The sequence below is a fragment of the Neopsephotus bourkii genome, unplaced genomic scaffold (genome assembly GCF_033783945.1).
Source record: "Neopsephotus bourkii isolate Nb327-2 ecotype Australia unplaced genomic scaffold, CSIRO-AGI_Nbou_v1 NB_1183, whole genome shotgun sequence".
NCBI lineage: Eukaryota > Metazoa > Chordata > Aves > Psittaciformes > Psittacidae > Neopsephotus > Neopsephotus bourkii.
In genome coordinates, this window is record NW_026901668.1 from 4751742 (window position 1) to 4767979 (window position 16238).

The window sequence follows — 16238 nt, forward strand, 5'->3', positions numbered from 1 at the left end:
TCTCTGTTACTAACAGGATATGATTGACTTTCTGGGCTGCAAACACACATTGCCAGCTCATGTCTGGTTTTTCATCACAAAAATCCCCAAGTGCTTCTCCACAGGACTGCTCTCAATCCATTCTTCCGTCTGTACTGATATGGGTATATATTGCCTTGAATGAGGTACAGGACCTTGCACTTGGTTTCTTAAACTTCAAGAGGTTTTTCACTTATTCAGCTAGTTTCAACCATCCAGATGGTCCAAAGTATCTGTTAGTCTTATTCTTCCTCCCTTGATCTTTCCTTCTGTTTGATCAAGCATGAAAGACTGCACATCAGCCCATAACTGAAAGTCTCAATGGGCATGGCAAAGGGACTTGACTATTGATCTAAGAACCCTCATGCTAAACTGAAGATACAATACTTTAGGCTCAGTGATACACGGGAAACTCACAGCTTAGTGTTTAATTATGTGCCTGAAAACCGACATATTTTTATGCTTCTGATTGAAGGAAAGAAACTATACCTTTCAGTATACATACACTCACCGTGGACTACGGGGTAGCTGTTCATTATTGTCTCAGGCAGAATACAAATGCTGAAATTTTAGAGAATACAAATACAAATACCAACATAAAGAATTCACTTTCCATCATCACTGTATAAATGAATCACTAGAAATCTTATTTTCAAAACCACCTCAGCAGGCTAACTTGTGTATTTAAAATTATTAGCTTTCTAAACATAGACCTTTCTTGCATAAACATGGAATCAGCATTACAAGACAAAATGTACTAGAAATCTGTACGTTTGCCCAAAATGAAGTAGGCCAGCAAAACAACGCCTCGCAATTACAAGTTAGTAGTAAGAAACACTACAAGGACTGGAAAAAAAAAAAGCCTAACATTTCTCAAAGTGTCACTCAGTGTCTCAGAGGAAAGTCTCCTCCTTTCCCACAGCTCTTTCTGAGTTTTTGAACGGTTTTCATTTTGCTGTGTACATTACTGAAATGAGAAAGGGACTGCAAATTTCTTCATTATCTTATACGTAGTTGAACTGATTAGACTGCAGGGTGGAGAGAAGGGAAAGAAATAGACATGAAAAGAAAGACAAAGGCAAGAGTTCTGGCTCCATACAAACTTGTTTGGATCCCAGAAAAATTTCCCAGAACAGATGTTAAGACATGGAAAAAGCACAGGCCAGACTTGGGACTTAAGCATGTAATTTAACTGCCTCAAGTAACATATTACAGGGAGAAAGCATTGAGTCTGACATAACTTGGATTGCCAGCAGGACCAGATGGTTTGCTTAAATCACAAGCTAATAAACCTTTACACAAAATAAGAGGGAAATGAATTATGGTTTCATCATAGCCCCATTTTCACTAAAGCAGTAGGGTGGCTTTAGGTACTCTTAAAGACTCTATCCAAGACACTTAACTAAATTCCTGGCTATTCTGAATTAAAGAAACAACTTCCAAATTCTTATAGATATGGGAAAGCTGTTAGGCATAGCTTTTTGAAAGCTAAAAATATCAGAGGAAAATGAGAGAAATAAGTAAGCAGTGACAAGAAAAATCTCGTCTCCCCCTGACAAAATTAAAATGCAATTTCTGATTTGTAAGGTAAGGACAGCCCTCAACTAGGGGAACAGCTGAAAGCTCTGCCACACTGAGAGCAGAAGGGTATGAAGCAGAATGTCTCTGCCCTACCACACAGGCTGGAGCTCTGGCTCCAATTCAAGCCCCTCTTAGTCACAACCAGTGCATGAGTATACATATGCCTGTAGAGGTACAGAGGATTGCATCACAGCTGCTGGCTTCTCCACTGTGACAATACGACCACCACTAATCCTTTTGAAGCAGATATATAAGGCATTAAGATCCTTTCCCTTAATTTTTATTCTGTAATTGCAGGCACTCTTAAGATACATTAAGGTGAACAGATATTCACCTAAAAAGAGCATTCTTCCCTACACTATACACATCAACCTATATTACTGCTTCACCTGCTCTGTGTGGTCACTGTTAAAAAACATTGCCACAGGATCCTATAAAGACAAGTGAAAACCTTTTTTTCTTCACAAGCTGGAATTCCTTAGCTGAAGACAATCTAAAGACACTTGGAAATAAACACTGCAGAATACTGTGCAACAATTAAGATGTTTCTATGCATCACGTTTACCTCCATCTCGAAGTGGATGTCATATTTATAGCATGTCTTTTGCCAAGGTCAACCGTGTACAGCATCAGAGGGCTCTGTCAGACTGCACACAGAGGAGCTCTATTTTGTTTGCAGCAGAAGGGAGTTAGTGTCTGGTGGATTATCGATTTTCCAGAGAAAAGGCAAGATTTTTCTGATAATCTGTAATATACAGCAGTACTTTTAGGGATGAATTTTGTGTTTGTTTACATTAGTGTGTAAAGACTTAAGTCTTTGTGCCTCCGTTTTTCAGGTTACGATTTTGCACGTTCAGCATCCCTGTTAAAATACAGTGTTTTAGTGGCTTAAAAGAACTTGTGTCACTGTCCTATTCTTACATTATTATATGGGAAAAAGGAAAGGAGAAAGAGAACAAAAGACTGTGGTCTGAAAAGCTGCAAGATACTGTAGCTGAATGCAAATTTTCTTATCAATGTGAAAGTGAGATACTTAGTTGATGGCTCTTATTTTCATGAGTTGGTCTCTCAACAAAATCTTTCATTATAAAAAAAGCACCTGATAATGAAGAGAAGTTAATACTCCATACTGATCCTTATTCTCTGTCCACTGATAAATTAGGCAATGAAGAGCACTAAATTAGACTGATCAGATACATGACGTTATCATGTTACTCCTACAGAAGCCACAGAAATAGAAATACGTAAGTCTTTGTCAAGGATTACGTTACTTGAGTATCAATCAATAGTGCTTTTTGCTTATACTTGGACAGCACTGAGCTCTTGTATGAAGGAGGAGGAATTAAAATTCACAGATGTTTGGAAAAGAGAAAACTACTGAGCCGCCAGACTTCAGGACTGATTAAGTCACAGCTGTGTCCTGTTAGGATGTTTGGAGGTAGATTTGACAGTTCTATCTCCTAAACAAGGGCCATACGCCATATAAATAAGCAACAGCCTACTGCTGGGACAAGAGCTCTTGAGAAAGCAGCAGTAATTGTCTCTGCTTAACAGATACAAAATATTTGAGTCAGGCCCGGTAGAAAATGTATATATAATCCTGATTTCTACTTACAACAGAAACCTGATGTTGTCTCTGGTATCTGAAGACTATAACAAGTTACAATTTTATTTCTGCATTTCCCTCAAGTGGAACAATTGTCCTACAAAATATTTTCATTGTGCTTTTTAACCCTTGTAACCATACCAAAGAAAGCTGTCCTGCTTTATGTTACATGGATCTGTAAACTTAGGAAGCTGTCTTGTGTTTATTTCCTGTGGCTAGCAATGAATCTCTCCAGCCCCTCAGGAACACAGCAGCGACCACTAAGGATAATAAACAACCTTCCAAAAATCTAGATTTTTATCACCTTTTAAATATCTCTATGGAAGCAGAGAGACTATAGTACATTCTGCACAGTTTTGTACATACTCATTCAGCATAATGTGTTACATCCAAACAGAATTCTCTAGAATTGTGGTTAATTCATGATACTCCAGTCACAACTCTAGAAATGGACATCTTCAAATAATGTGACCTTTCTTAGGGTACATCTGCTCTGTGACTGCTGCTGAGGTAGCAGCAGCAATTGGGCCAAAGGAAGCCTTTCAGCTCAGACTAATTGTCCAAGGATTTCGGGAGGTTTCCAGAAGCCTTCTGTAGATCATGCTGATTTCCATTCTGCTGCATTTCAGGTTAACAGGTCACCATGGTAGACAGTTTAGATGTAACTGAACAATATTCAAAGTAAATACTTAACTGCTGTGCTACATAGCATAGCTTGTCAGTTTATATAGCAAAGATTGATTTTACAAGGAGAAAAATTCTGGGATGATGTATTACCTCACTACAAGTAGTGAAAAAATGGTATGCTCAACTTTAACACTCTTTTCCCAGAAGACATTAAGGATCACGAACACAAATACATGAAAACACTGTTATTCCGTGAAAGCATATGCATTGCCACATGAAGGGTAAACATGTGGCTACCTGAAGAAGTACAGTCTCTTTGGCAAGCTTAGCAAAGTTTTCCCCTCTACTAACTTGTGGAAGCAAATCTTAAGCATTGTAGTTAACAGAAAGCAAATAGCAGAACTTAACCACAGTAACTAGACAGTAATCCCACTGTACCAAGCCAGTGAACTCAGGCTGAAATTCAGTGAAGGGTTTGAAGGAATCTGATGGTAAACAGCAGTACAGCAAAGTCCAAAAGCTTTTGTTTAAGTAGGAAACGTTTCAAAATAAGAGGCATCCTCAATTTAATGAACTTCAAGTTTGTTACTCTTCTGTTTTTCTCTATATAGGTCTGGAAAGAAATACACTTTATTTTCTTGCATTTCACAGATTTAGGGAAATAAAATGAAAATGTCAGAAACAGAGCATGTATTTTAAATCTACAAACCTAATCCATAAGACTAATGAACTTTTCTAATACTCTACATATTACTGTATCACACTTGGATCTAAGATCACAGTTGAATACAACAGGAAAATGCATCAGAAATTCTAAATTAACAAATCATAACACAAATATTTGCTTGGGTCCTTACAATTCCAGGCAAGTATTAATGTGACCAAATATGCAAGACTCTGATTTCCTCTTGAGTCACAACAAATAAAATACTGTCTAGAGGTAAGTATGTGAGAACATTATGGAATAGGTAGAGAGATGCTAGGACTATTATAAAAGCCATATGAAATTAGTAGTTATCTATTAAACAATAAAAAGGGATAAAGTCCAGACAAAAAGATAACACTTGCACCAGATTTCTATCTATATCAGTTTCCACCAGTGTTTCTCATCTCATTAAATGTGAACGCTTCATGTTTATTTTGAACAGAAGTTAATTATCCTTTAAGTGTCCCATATTCTCCTAAAAGTCAGCAAATTTTGCCCACTTTGCAATCTTAAACGAGTGCAATGTATTAAACTGAAGCAAAGTCCCCATCCCTGGTGGTATTTAAAACACGTGTAGATGCGGTACTTACATAGTTTAGTGGTGGATTTGGCAGTGCTAGGTTTATGGCTGGAGTGGATGACCTTAAAGGTCTTTTCCAACTTAAACTATTCTATGATTCTAAAATAGTTTTTCACCTATAATGTTACAAAAAGATCTGTCTCAGATTTTTTTGGGCATGATTTCTTCTCCTCCATTACAGCTCTTAAGAAGTACATTACTGAACACAAAATGAATTACATACCTTCCCATGTATGGAGTGTGACACAACAGAAATCTGTATTTTTAAAGGAAGAAGCTACATAATCTATTTAAATACCTTGGTAGAAGTAGTAACTTTAGGGAGAAGCTGTGATTCTAAAAATGTCATTTAGCATATTCATTGACAAAGTCATGGTACACAGTCGACTTTACCCAAAGTGCCAAAGTGCAATCTCTAACCGATGGCAAAGAATCAGACAAAAGAATTAAACAAAAAAAGAAATCACTTAAACAGAATGGCAAGACTACACTTCAGGCTGACAACTGACTTAAAAAGCCCTTAAAAAAATTTACCAGTAGAAGAAATTAAAATGGGAGGCTTTAGTACAGATTTTTTTCTTAATATGAATTAAATACACAAATAACTTTGCACATGAATGTATATACATACACTCAAAATTAGTTTGGCAGACTTCTATAGAAAGGCGCTTTGTAGAAAATATTCAAGAGAAGTTCAGCCAAAGACAATGTAAACTGCTTAAAAAATCAGTGGGAAGCAATAAGGCTCCAGCACCTCTACCCCCAAACCATACTTTGGATTAATGCCTTGATCTCCAATCACTTGATTTATCAAACTTCTCATAAGGAGATACAGAAGAGGCAAAAACATTAATTAAAAGCAAACTGTCCAGCATCTATTACACAGCAGTTAGAATTCTGATATTTCTGTGGTGCTCAGAAGACACCCTATAGGTAACTCATTCATGCGAAATTCCATTTTATATTTTCCATTTAGAGACTGGTAGGAAGTAACTTAATGTGTGAGAATTTGTGCTCTGAAAGAATTCCAAAACTTAACATGTTTTAGAAGATACTTTAGAACTATTTTAGTAACAGTAAAAAAGGTATGTGTTTTAATTTAGTCTGAACTTTTAGAAGGTACTTGATAGGATAGGGTCTGATTATTTCTGTTTTAAATGTAGTTTCTATTCTCACAAGAAAATGTAATCTAAGTAATATATGCTAGAAAGTTAAAATAGGACAAGAATGATGGTCTGATGGAAGTGCAAATGAGCGGTTTCATTAACAAATTAAGTAGAATTTCTCTAAGAAATTTATAGGTAAGACAGAAAAAGCTCTTGGAGGCTGCACTCTGCATTCAAACCTTTGTAGTCCTTGTACTTGCTACAGAAATGCTGGTGAATAGAAGACAGGGGAAAAGGAGACATCTGTGAAGGAGGTCCTTGTTGAATCATTAACCTATTTCACATTTATTTTTACTAAATAAGCAGATACGAATTCTGAAGTAGATGTATGTGACAGAGAATTTCAGGAGTCTTGCTATCAACATATTTTACATGTAATAGGTACCTGAAAGAATATTAAATCCTGCAGAAATAACTTTCAGAGACAATGGAACAAAGCAATTAGCATAATACATTCAAACAATAGATTACCATTACAGTATTCAGTCTTGTATTTTTCCCAAAAAAGCAAAGCAGAGAAACCCGCCCTTTGCAAGGTAAAAGATATAGTGTATGAAAACTGATGTAGCTATTTATAGGTCTACATTCTTAAAATTTCAGTTAAAATTTCCCATTGAGAACCAAAACTGCAAAAAATTTGATGGAGGGTGTCAAGATCAGACTGCTAACTTGGAAATTTCAGTTTAAGTAACTACTTTAAGGAAGGAAGGAATGAACTAGTAATGGCCAGTATTTCATGTGTTTACTTGCCACAACGTTATAGGGTAAGGAGTTAGATGGTAGCTTATACTACAGAGTGCATTTAAGCAGGAGTTGATATTCATATGAGAACAGAGCTGTACTATTATCAGCAGAAATATTATTTAGATTTATAAAACACTGCTGCTTTTCAAATTTGAAGGAAATAAACAAAGATAGAGAAACATACGTTGCAGTGAGGCAGTGGACCGTCTCACTCATAGAAATAGCAGCCTATTGTAAAAGCCACAGTAATAGTTTCTAGTAAAAATATTTTTAGTACTAATACTAAGCAATTCCTGCCTCCACTTCTCAGTCCTGCCCTTATAGTTCAGTGTTCCCTTAGATGTTCCTCAAGTTCTGCCTGGGGATCCAGGAACCAGATCAGCAAACTGGTTTCCATGAAAAGAGTACTTCAAAAAAACAGATCATTCTTACCATGAATTAGGTCAGTCCTGGGTTCAGCTGTAATGGTTATTTTATTCCTTCCTAGTAGATGGTGCAGTGCTGTTTATAAACTGGCAGGAGCTACCCAGAAGGGCCAGATCGCTGCTCGAGTCGGACTGGGTATCAGTCAGCGGACGGTGAGCAATTCCATTATGCATCACTTAGGTTTATTGTTTTCTTTTTTTTCCCCTTCCTTTTTTAGTTTTGTATCTCCCCCTGTTATTTTCCTTGTCATTATTATTACTATTAGTAGTTTTACATTATACTTTAATTATTGGCTTGTTCTGATCTCAACCCGTGGGGTTTACATTCTTTTGGTTCTCCTCTCCATCCCACCTGGAGCAGGGTGGGGAAGAAACGGAGCAGTGAGCAAGCAGCTGAGTGGTTCTGAGTTACTGGCTGCGCTTAAACCAAGACAGTCCTTTTCACAACACGGCCCCAGAAGGACCCAGGCTCAAAAAAATGAAGGGACATGTACTGAAGTATGGGAGTGAAAGTCAGGAAAGTGAGGGAGGGCATAAGTACCTTAGGTCAGTACACATTTATAAACTATGCCTTCCAATAATGAAGGCTCAAAATGTAAGTAATTCTAATATTGTGCTCCTTTAGCCAAGGACCTGACGCTAATTATCGATTGTCACTGAATCAACGAACCTGAAGTTCTGTTTCACTTTATTCCACAAAAAGGGCCTTGTTCTCTCATGAAGACTGAAACACATTTCCAGCACTGTCCTGAGAATGGTGCTGATTATGACTAAGCTGACATAGAAGATAACCTCCTGCCTTCCACTGCAAGAGAAGGGATGGTGAGATGCACCAGGTCAGCTTTAGTCAGAGGGAGGCATCTTGTCGTATATAGTTAACCTACTGCCAAAGTTAATACACACTGCCAGAATATTTCCAAACACTGCATTAAAGAGAGCAAGATTTTAATCTGAAATGTGTCTTTGAGAACCATGAAATACTGAGTAGCTTCATGGACACTGTAATTCAAATCTGAAGCCTGTAAAATAGCAGGAAACCATACATCATGACGAGATGGAGCGTAGGATTACACAACACACAGCTACAAAACTAACATTAAATACTGGGGCAGAGGTACACACAAATGAGATGTCCTCATACCTTGAACCACTTAAAGCCAAAATGGTTGACCTCATGCACTGATTCATTAAACAGCTTCAGACAGGCAGTGAAGTGGCAGAATGGTAGAAAACAAGATAAATAGAAGAGAGGAAAGAAAAAGCATGCAATTAAAAGCAAATTATAATGCATTTGGACAACACTGACATTTTAAAAATCACACATATCACTCATACTTGGTCTAGGAATGTTCCTAACCTATAGTTTGTTTATAAAAACAAAAGAATTTGCCATTAATATCATATGTAAAACAGAACTCTGCGTTTTAAAACTGAAGCTATCTAAGGGTGTCTGTTACAACTCTACAAAGAACCACCACAGAACATGATAAAACAAAGAGGGCATTCTTTTAAAGTAATTGAAGGAATATGAACTGAAAACCAGCTGAAGAAAAGCCTCTTCCTCACCTTGGAAAAAAAAAGCTACTTGCCAGCACTTTATTACTTAACTGTATTTAACTGATAGCAAAACAAAATCCCGAAGGACAAATGGGGCACAGCAGCTCTCCTGGTGCAGGCTGGAACAAGACACTCCAGTTGCTTTTCCTTTGTGCTGTCTTATCGATCATATTTTAAAAACTAACTGGTCAGAGCTGGCGGTTTAGTTCTCCTGCTGGAGTAAGACACTGCTGTCAATCAGTAAAGGTACAGATGCTGACTTTTCCCTCTTCCAATACTGCTACTTTCAATCCATCGTTCTTTTTCCCCATTCCTTCTGTACTGCAACATCCAAATTGTTACGTTGTGCTTTTTTTTTTTTTCCCACAATGCTGTTGCCTATCATATTCCACCAATCTTTTCCCACAGATCTTACTCATCTTGGATCTCTTCCTCTCCTCTCAATCTCTCTCACTGATGCTTATGGCTTATTGAGCATCAGACTCCACATTTCTTTGCCTTGCCTCATCTTTCAGATTGTACACCCGATCTGAACTCTCCGTTCACCAGGTATTTCCCTTTCCACCAAGCTCTGACCATTTGACCTCACTGTGTGCCTCTTATCAGGCTTTGATGGTGAATTCTTTTGAAAAGTCTCCTTACTGCCAAACTTGAAATTTGTGCATATTCCCAAAGCATTATTCTCTTCCCATATTCTTGTTTTAGGATACCTCATGTATAAATAAAGCTTCACTTTTGTAACAACAGTTCGCTATTTTACTAACCCAGACTTATTTATTCTATCCATATTAAACCTGCTGCTAACAGCTCACACTGGAGACATCTATGAGGAGCTCATGCTCAAGATGCTAAAAAAGAGATCTCCTTTTGCATCCTGTGACTGAATCTTCCTTACTACTTCATTTTTTTTTTCCATCTAGGACAGAACTTGCATATTTTTGTTAAACTTGATAGTATCTTTGACTCAAACTTCTTTAAAATTTATTTTTTAAGTCCTGCAGAATTTCTTTTATGGAACATCTCAAATATAAGACTTTTTTGACTACATCTGTATTACTGAAGTTCTTCGGTAGCATTTCTTCTGTGTTTGGACCTAAGCAAAAATCATTCTTGTGCAGGTTGTGCTCATTTGTGAAGTAATCTCCTTGTCTGTAGCTTTGATCATGTTAATGCTACAAGCATACCTCTTTCCTAGTGAATCAAATGTAAGCAACCCATCCTTTGAAAACTGTACTCCAACCCCTTTTCACTTTTAATGCTGAGACGACCTGTGACCATCCTCTAGTAAAGGCCCACATTATGTGTGCATAGAATTTGTAGATGTTCATCTTTGTGCTTAGTTCTCTAACTTCAGATACTTCTAACCTCTACAAAATTAATACACTCTACCTTCTTTAAAACTTTCCCCTCAAAAATTCACGAAGCCATATTCATCTTGTTCTGCATTTTTAGCACAGACTCCAAAGAGTGAGTTTTATATGCTTCTAGGTGCTCAAAGAATATAGAAATGGCCACTTTGTCTTGTAACAAAGAAATTTAAACATTATGACATCCTAGGCACCAAATCACATACTATGTTGTTTATTTTTGCATCTCAGCATAGAACCTTCTCCCTTGGGAGCTATGTATTTTCCTTTCAAGGAGATCTAATCTTTGATGTGTTATTTACTACCTAGTTAACTTTTCTGTTTCATGCAATTTTTTTAAAGGCTACAAGAACATTGGAAAAAAGGCATTCTTGAAAGTGAATTCCATAACACTGTCTAGGATCTCAGGGTACAGCAATCAGGGTTATTCTCAGAATGACTATCAGTGAACACCTGAGCCTGACTCTACTCTAAAAAGAAACAGTTGCTTTCTTCTTCCTGAAACTTGGATTATTACTAACACATTTATATCCTCTTTTTCATCGAAGTCTGTGATATAAGAATATATGTTGGAAAAACCCTCTTAAAATAGTTTAAAGTGCACTTAGTCAGAACTTCTTTTATTTAAATAACAAAGAGAAGATCACGCCATTGCAATGCAACTGCAACCGACCAAATGCTCCTGTTTGTTAATTATGGTCAAGTAAGGAAGAGTGAAAGATACTGAACAGGCTCACAAAAAGCACAGTAAGAATGCTAGGTTCAGCTTCTCCTTTAAAAATTTTATCAAATTCTCATGGAGTTTTATTCACTACTTACGGTATGTTTTCTCAATGATTACTTACGTGAGTTAAAATCAGATTCTTCAGAGCATCTTTTCAGTGGGACAGAATCAGTTAATGCATAGAAGTTTATACGTGTGGCTTCAGCACACAAATATGTATTTCTGTGTGTATGCTTGGCTCAGGCTAAGGGATTTGTCTCTTTATCCAGTTGTTTTGCAAGTGCAATGAGACCATGGTTCACAAACTCAACTATGCTAATAAAAATCGTCTTAAAGCACTTTCAATGACCAACACAGTGAACCTACGTATGGTTACACATAGGAAGATAGCTTTTACAGGCAAGGCAGATCAGAAGAGTTACTACTTAAAATAGTATTTTAAATCTCAGGATACCTTATATTTCTTTTTAACTTCAAGAAAATATTACCTATGAAATACAACTTATCATGAAGGCTTTGCAGACTTTTTGAGTTGTTACCTAATGTTGGAACAGTGATACAGGATCATCAAACAAAACCATCTGTGTTTCATGGTAGAGTAGGGAAAATAGTACTTTACTGTCTGGTTACTTTCCTAAGAAGACTACCAGTGACTTTATAAGATTGCAGACCTGTTTCTCAGCATTCATCCTGGCTGACTCCTCTTGTGCTAGCACCATTTCCCGCTCTGCAGTTATCTGAACACTTTCTCTGAGTGCCTCTTCCAATTCTTCAATCCGATCATCCTTTTTACGTAGATTGTCCTGGAAAATGACGGGAGACGAGGTGAAGATGGCTTGTTTGGAATTACAGCCTTTTAATCAACCATGTTTTATGCCAACCAGAATGTGTTTCTCCCTCCCAAGGTGCAACGGCAGGCGAATTATCTTCGCAGAGAGGAGAGAAAGATGAAGTGATGCAAGAGTAGGAGGAAGATTACAGCAAAGAGAAGAAGCAAGCTAGCAAAGCAGGACCTGAAAGAAAGAGTGCTTGCCCTCCATGTTGGATATACCAGAATCCTTTCAGATTGTACAGCATAGAGTTATTGGTAAATAAAAATTAGTAAGCAGTTCCAAAGAAGCACAGAAGCCAGGATTCATGGGAACATAGCAGGCATTGCCCATTTGCTCACACATTCACAAGCAGGTGTGGTAAGAAGGCAAACATTTCACTGCAGTTTGGAATTTGCCATTTCCAAGTTAAGGGGAAGAAAAGTAAACATTAACTCAACAGTTTTCCATTGTTCGGATTAAGTCTTTAAGGAAGTTTTAAATCAAAAATTCTCTAGGAATTAGGAAGGATTCATCTGGACTGTCTGAATCTCAGACATTCATGTACCAAGGCTACCTTAAAATCTATTATTTGATTAAGAGCATCTTCACAATTGCAAGTTCAGATGTCCCACATATATTCAGAGACCATGGAAGAAAACTCTGTTGCTCCTCAGAAACGTACTGTTTTACTGGTTTATGTAACAGTGTAACTTAGAAAAAATGTATACAAAACTAATGATATTGTTATTTGTAAAGAAGACCCTCCTTACTTTAATACTGCTAGGAAAATAAATGTGTATCTCCTGCTTCTGTTGTAACAGCTTGGACAAAAGACTGCAAAGCAGGCTGCCCTGACATGTATGTATGAATTGTCTTGGACCAATGGCTACTTAACAAATCTATCAAAAATGAGCAGCTTGATGGAAGACTTCTGCATTTCTTGACTTGCAGATTGGCTTAGATCATAGGATTCAGATGAGATATTAATGCATGTTCATGTTACCAGATGGGCTTTTTAGCCATCTCAGCAGTAGGGGAAGAATAAAAAATGTTTTTCTTTGTTTCTTGCATTTTGCTTTTTGTCAGATTTACCTCTTTGTCTTCTGACCTTTTGTATTTAGGATTGAAATTTTCCACTGTTTCTCTGAAAGTGTTTCACACAATATAAAGAATAAGGAAATATATAATCCATATAAAGAATAAGGAAAAAGATGACTGACTTGGAAAAAAATCTGACTTTGCAATCTTCATAACGCAAGAATTAGTCACTGGAGTTTAAAGGACGAGCTTGACTTACTCCTTAGTTCCTGCTTTCAAGAACTTAGGATGTATCACCAAGGACGCCTGTTATAGGAACACCATTTCTGGCAGTCTTAAAACTGCCACGTTCAATGACAGTGCTCCAGCAGAGATGCAAAGCTTTATATCAGACCAGTGAAAGACCTCTGGCGTCACTGCCTCTATGCAAAGAAAGGCTGGTATTCAACCACTAGCACAGGTGACAGTATTTGTTAGGCTTTGCAGGCATGCTGATGTTTACTTTCCAAAATGGATTCACAGGGCAAGTAATTGCTGATTTCTAAAGAAACAAACCGAGATATACATTTCTAAAACAGGAGTTGCAGAGCATGTTTTAATACTATTTGAATCTTCCTGGAACACTGAGAATATCTTCCACAACTACTTTATGGTTATGATTAGCTTAACTGAAGATTCATACAAAAGATGAACAACAACTTTACAGAAAACCTCAGAATATTAACTGTTGCCAGACATGAATAGTATTTACTTGCTTATCTGCATTACACAATAAATATCAATTGTGCTTCTTTGATATATTATTAACAGATTGCCAAGTGTGGAAGCGTAGCCCTCTACTTCAAACAACAGAATTAGGAATGCTTCATTTGAACAGTTACATATAAAATGGAAAGTGATTTAAAATAAGATTGCAGAATAAAACATTCTAACACTTAAGGTAAGAGGTGAATTTGATATTGTATTAATACCATATAGCGCTCAATTCAGACACGTGAACTCTTGAAGGACAGGAATAAGAGCAATTGGTGATACCAAAACTGATCAAGACAGTGACATATAAAACGCACTTGAAAAAAAAAAAAATCTATATTCATCTAGAATTACTTTTCCTAAAATAATAGATGAACTTAAACATAAATGGTAGATGGTTGCAAGTTAAAATACTCCAGTGTTGACTACAACCAGCTACCTAGAAACAAAGATCTTTTATCTTCAGCCTAATACTAACGACCCACCCAGTAAGGAGAGATCAGTTACAAGTTTTCACTTTGTCTCAGACAAACGTAGTTAAAAGATGCACGTGCAAGTTTACTCTTGTAAAGGTGTCACCTTACAAAAGCATATCGATGCCTGTCCAGAGTAGGAGACAGTTGCATGGCCAGGTAGCACCTCCAATGGTGCAGAAGAGTTTCAAGGCTATTCTTTTAAATAATTGCTTTGTTTCCAGCTTTTTGATTCATGACTAATTGATTAGCATGTGAATTGTTCTTCTTTAAAATACAAACTGCTGTTTCAATCAAAACATACTAATTAGAAAGAAACTAAATAAAAGTGAACCAGCATTTGCCTTTTAACATTCGAGCATGTTTTTTGAGTTGTTTGGCTCTAACTCTCAAAACATGTCAGACTCACACTGACCTTCAACCCATGCTGCTGCTTTCCTCTTTTTAGTTACATGAAGCGTTCTACCTTTATTGTGATAAATAAGCTTCAAACTCTGGAGAAAAACTTCTGTTAATTGTAACTACAGTTGTGACTGCTTTTTTTTTCCTGTAGTGACTGATCCTCTGAAGCAGTGGACTAGAGTACAACTTGAGTTGCTTCATATATATATACATATATGTATGTATGTCTCTCTATCTATCTAGCTAGCTAGCTAGCTATCCATCCATCCATCCATCCATCCATCCATCCATCCATCTCAATCAGAATGTGACACTGAGGGCAAATTTGTCTTCCTGTATTTTCATAAAATTGTAGAATGATAAGCACTGGCAGTCTCCTTTCATGAAGCTTATACAGAGGACTGTTCAGAAGGAAAATAAATATTACTTACCTGTACAGTAACTGGATTCTTCAAGATGTATTACCTAACCAAGTATCTCCGTGACCCTTCCTTCCTCTCCTCCCAAGTCCAATATGCATGAGATTGCACAGCAGAGATGGAATTAAACTGGGATAGAGGAGACAGCCCTGCCTTTATGCTCACTGGTGGCAGCACAAAGAAAATGAAAACCCCATCTGACAGTGCAGGAGTGCCAAGAGTTCAGGAGCAATCAAAATTTTTGCTACCTATCCTATGACCCCATAGCTGTTTCGTATGCAGAACTCATTCCAATACATGTCTGTCTGACAGCCTGAAAGGAATAGGAGGTGTGACTGACACACACTTCTGGTCTTTTTCTTTCACTTCAGGAAGGAAGTGGTAGGATGTCCAAGTGATACATGTTAAAAGGATGCATCAATTTAATCTGTTCTGCATTCATGTGATGTGTAATCTGTCATGAAGTTTTATGGAAGTGCACGAAAGAGGATATATGTTTTCACCGAGGCGTTTAGGTTCAATTAAATCTGAGGTATCCTGGCAAACTTCTTCGTAACTGTGTCTTGAACTAGACTCAGAAAGGTTTTTAAGGCCTAACTGCACTCTTTGAAATGGAATTAAGGTAGATTTCTTTAGTTAACTCTTGGGAAAGATTAGTAACAGTTTGAGAAAGCAGTGAAATGCTTAACTGCTAAAAATATTTCTAGGACTAGCCAATCACGTAGGTAGGGAAAGATCATTTTCATATAACCCTGTAATTAATGCACTAGCACATTTTACCTGGGTGCTTTCATAAACCAGAAAGGAAGAACACAGTACTAGAAGCATTTCAAACTAGGAATAAATTATTTCTTAAACACTGACATCATTACAAGCGCTTATTCCTATGAATTACTGCCCTTCATTATCATGTATTTCCTCAAAAAGCCACAACCCAGATGAAAACCCCAATGATAATGATCTCAGTCCATTCTAGATGGAATAAAACTCTTCCTTCAAAGAAAAATCCTGCTTTGTGAACTGACCTTCCACTAAGTAAGTGGAACCTGGGAACTCAGGACTGTCAGCTGCCTCAGGTACTACTTAAAGCTTCCTCCTGGATACCAACTGTCATTTAGTTATTGATACAACAAATTCTTCACCAATATTTGGAGGCAGGCCATCTACAAATGTTAGGAATTTTCCAGTTAAAAAACACAAGGACCTGATCTCTACAAATCTCTGCAACTCTAAAGTGCAT

The 16238-nt window shown here is 37.1% G+C and overlaps 1 protein-coding gene across 11 annotated transcripts in view; it reads right to left on the reverse strand.

The window, feature by feature from the left end:
• The window catches only part of ERC1 (ELKS/RAB6-interacting/CAST family member 1), a 287154-nt gene that overhangs the window by 101111 nt on the left and 169805 nt on the right, over positions 1 to 16238 (reverse strand). For 9 of the 11 annotated variants that reach the window (XM_061364022.1, XM_061364019.1, XM_061364017.1 and 6 more), the window contains one exon: positions 11773 to 11904. The exons of the other annotated variants lie outside the window; for them this stretch is intronic. In XM_061364022.1, coding sequence (XP_061220006.1) covers positions 11773 to 11904 — 132 coding nt within the window. The remainder of the gene's footprint in view (positions 1 to 11772; positions 11905 to 16238) is intronic. 11 annotated transcript variants of the gene reach the window in all.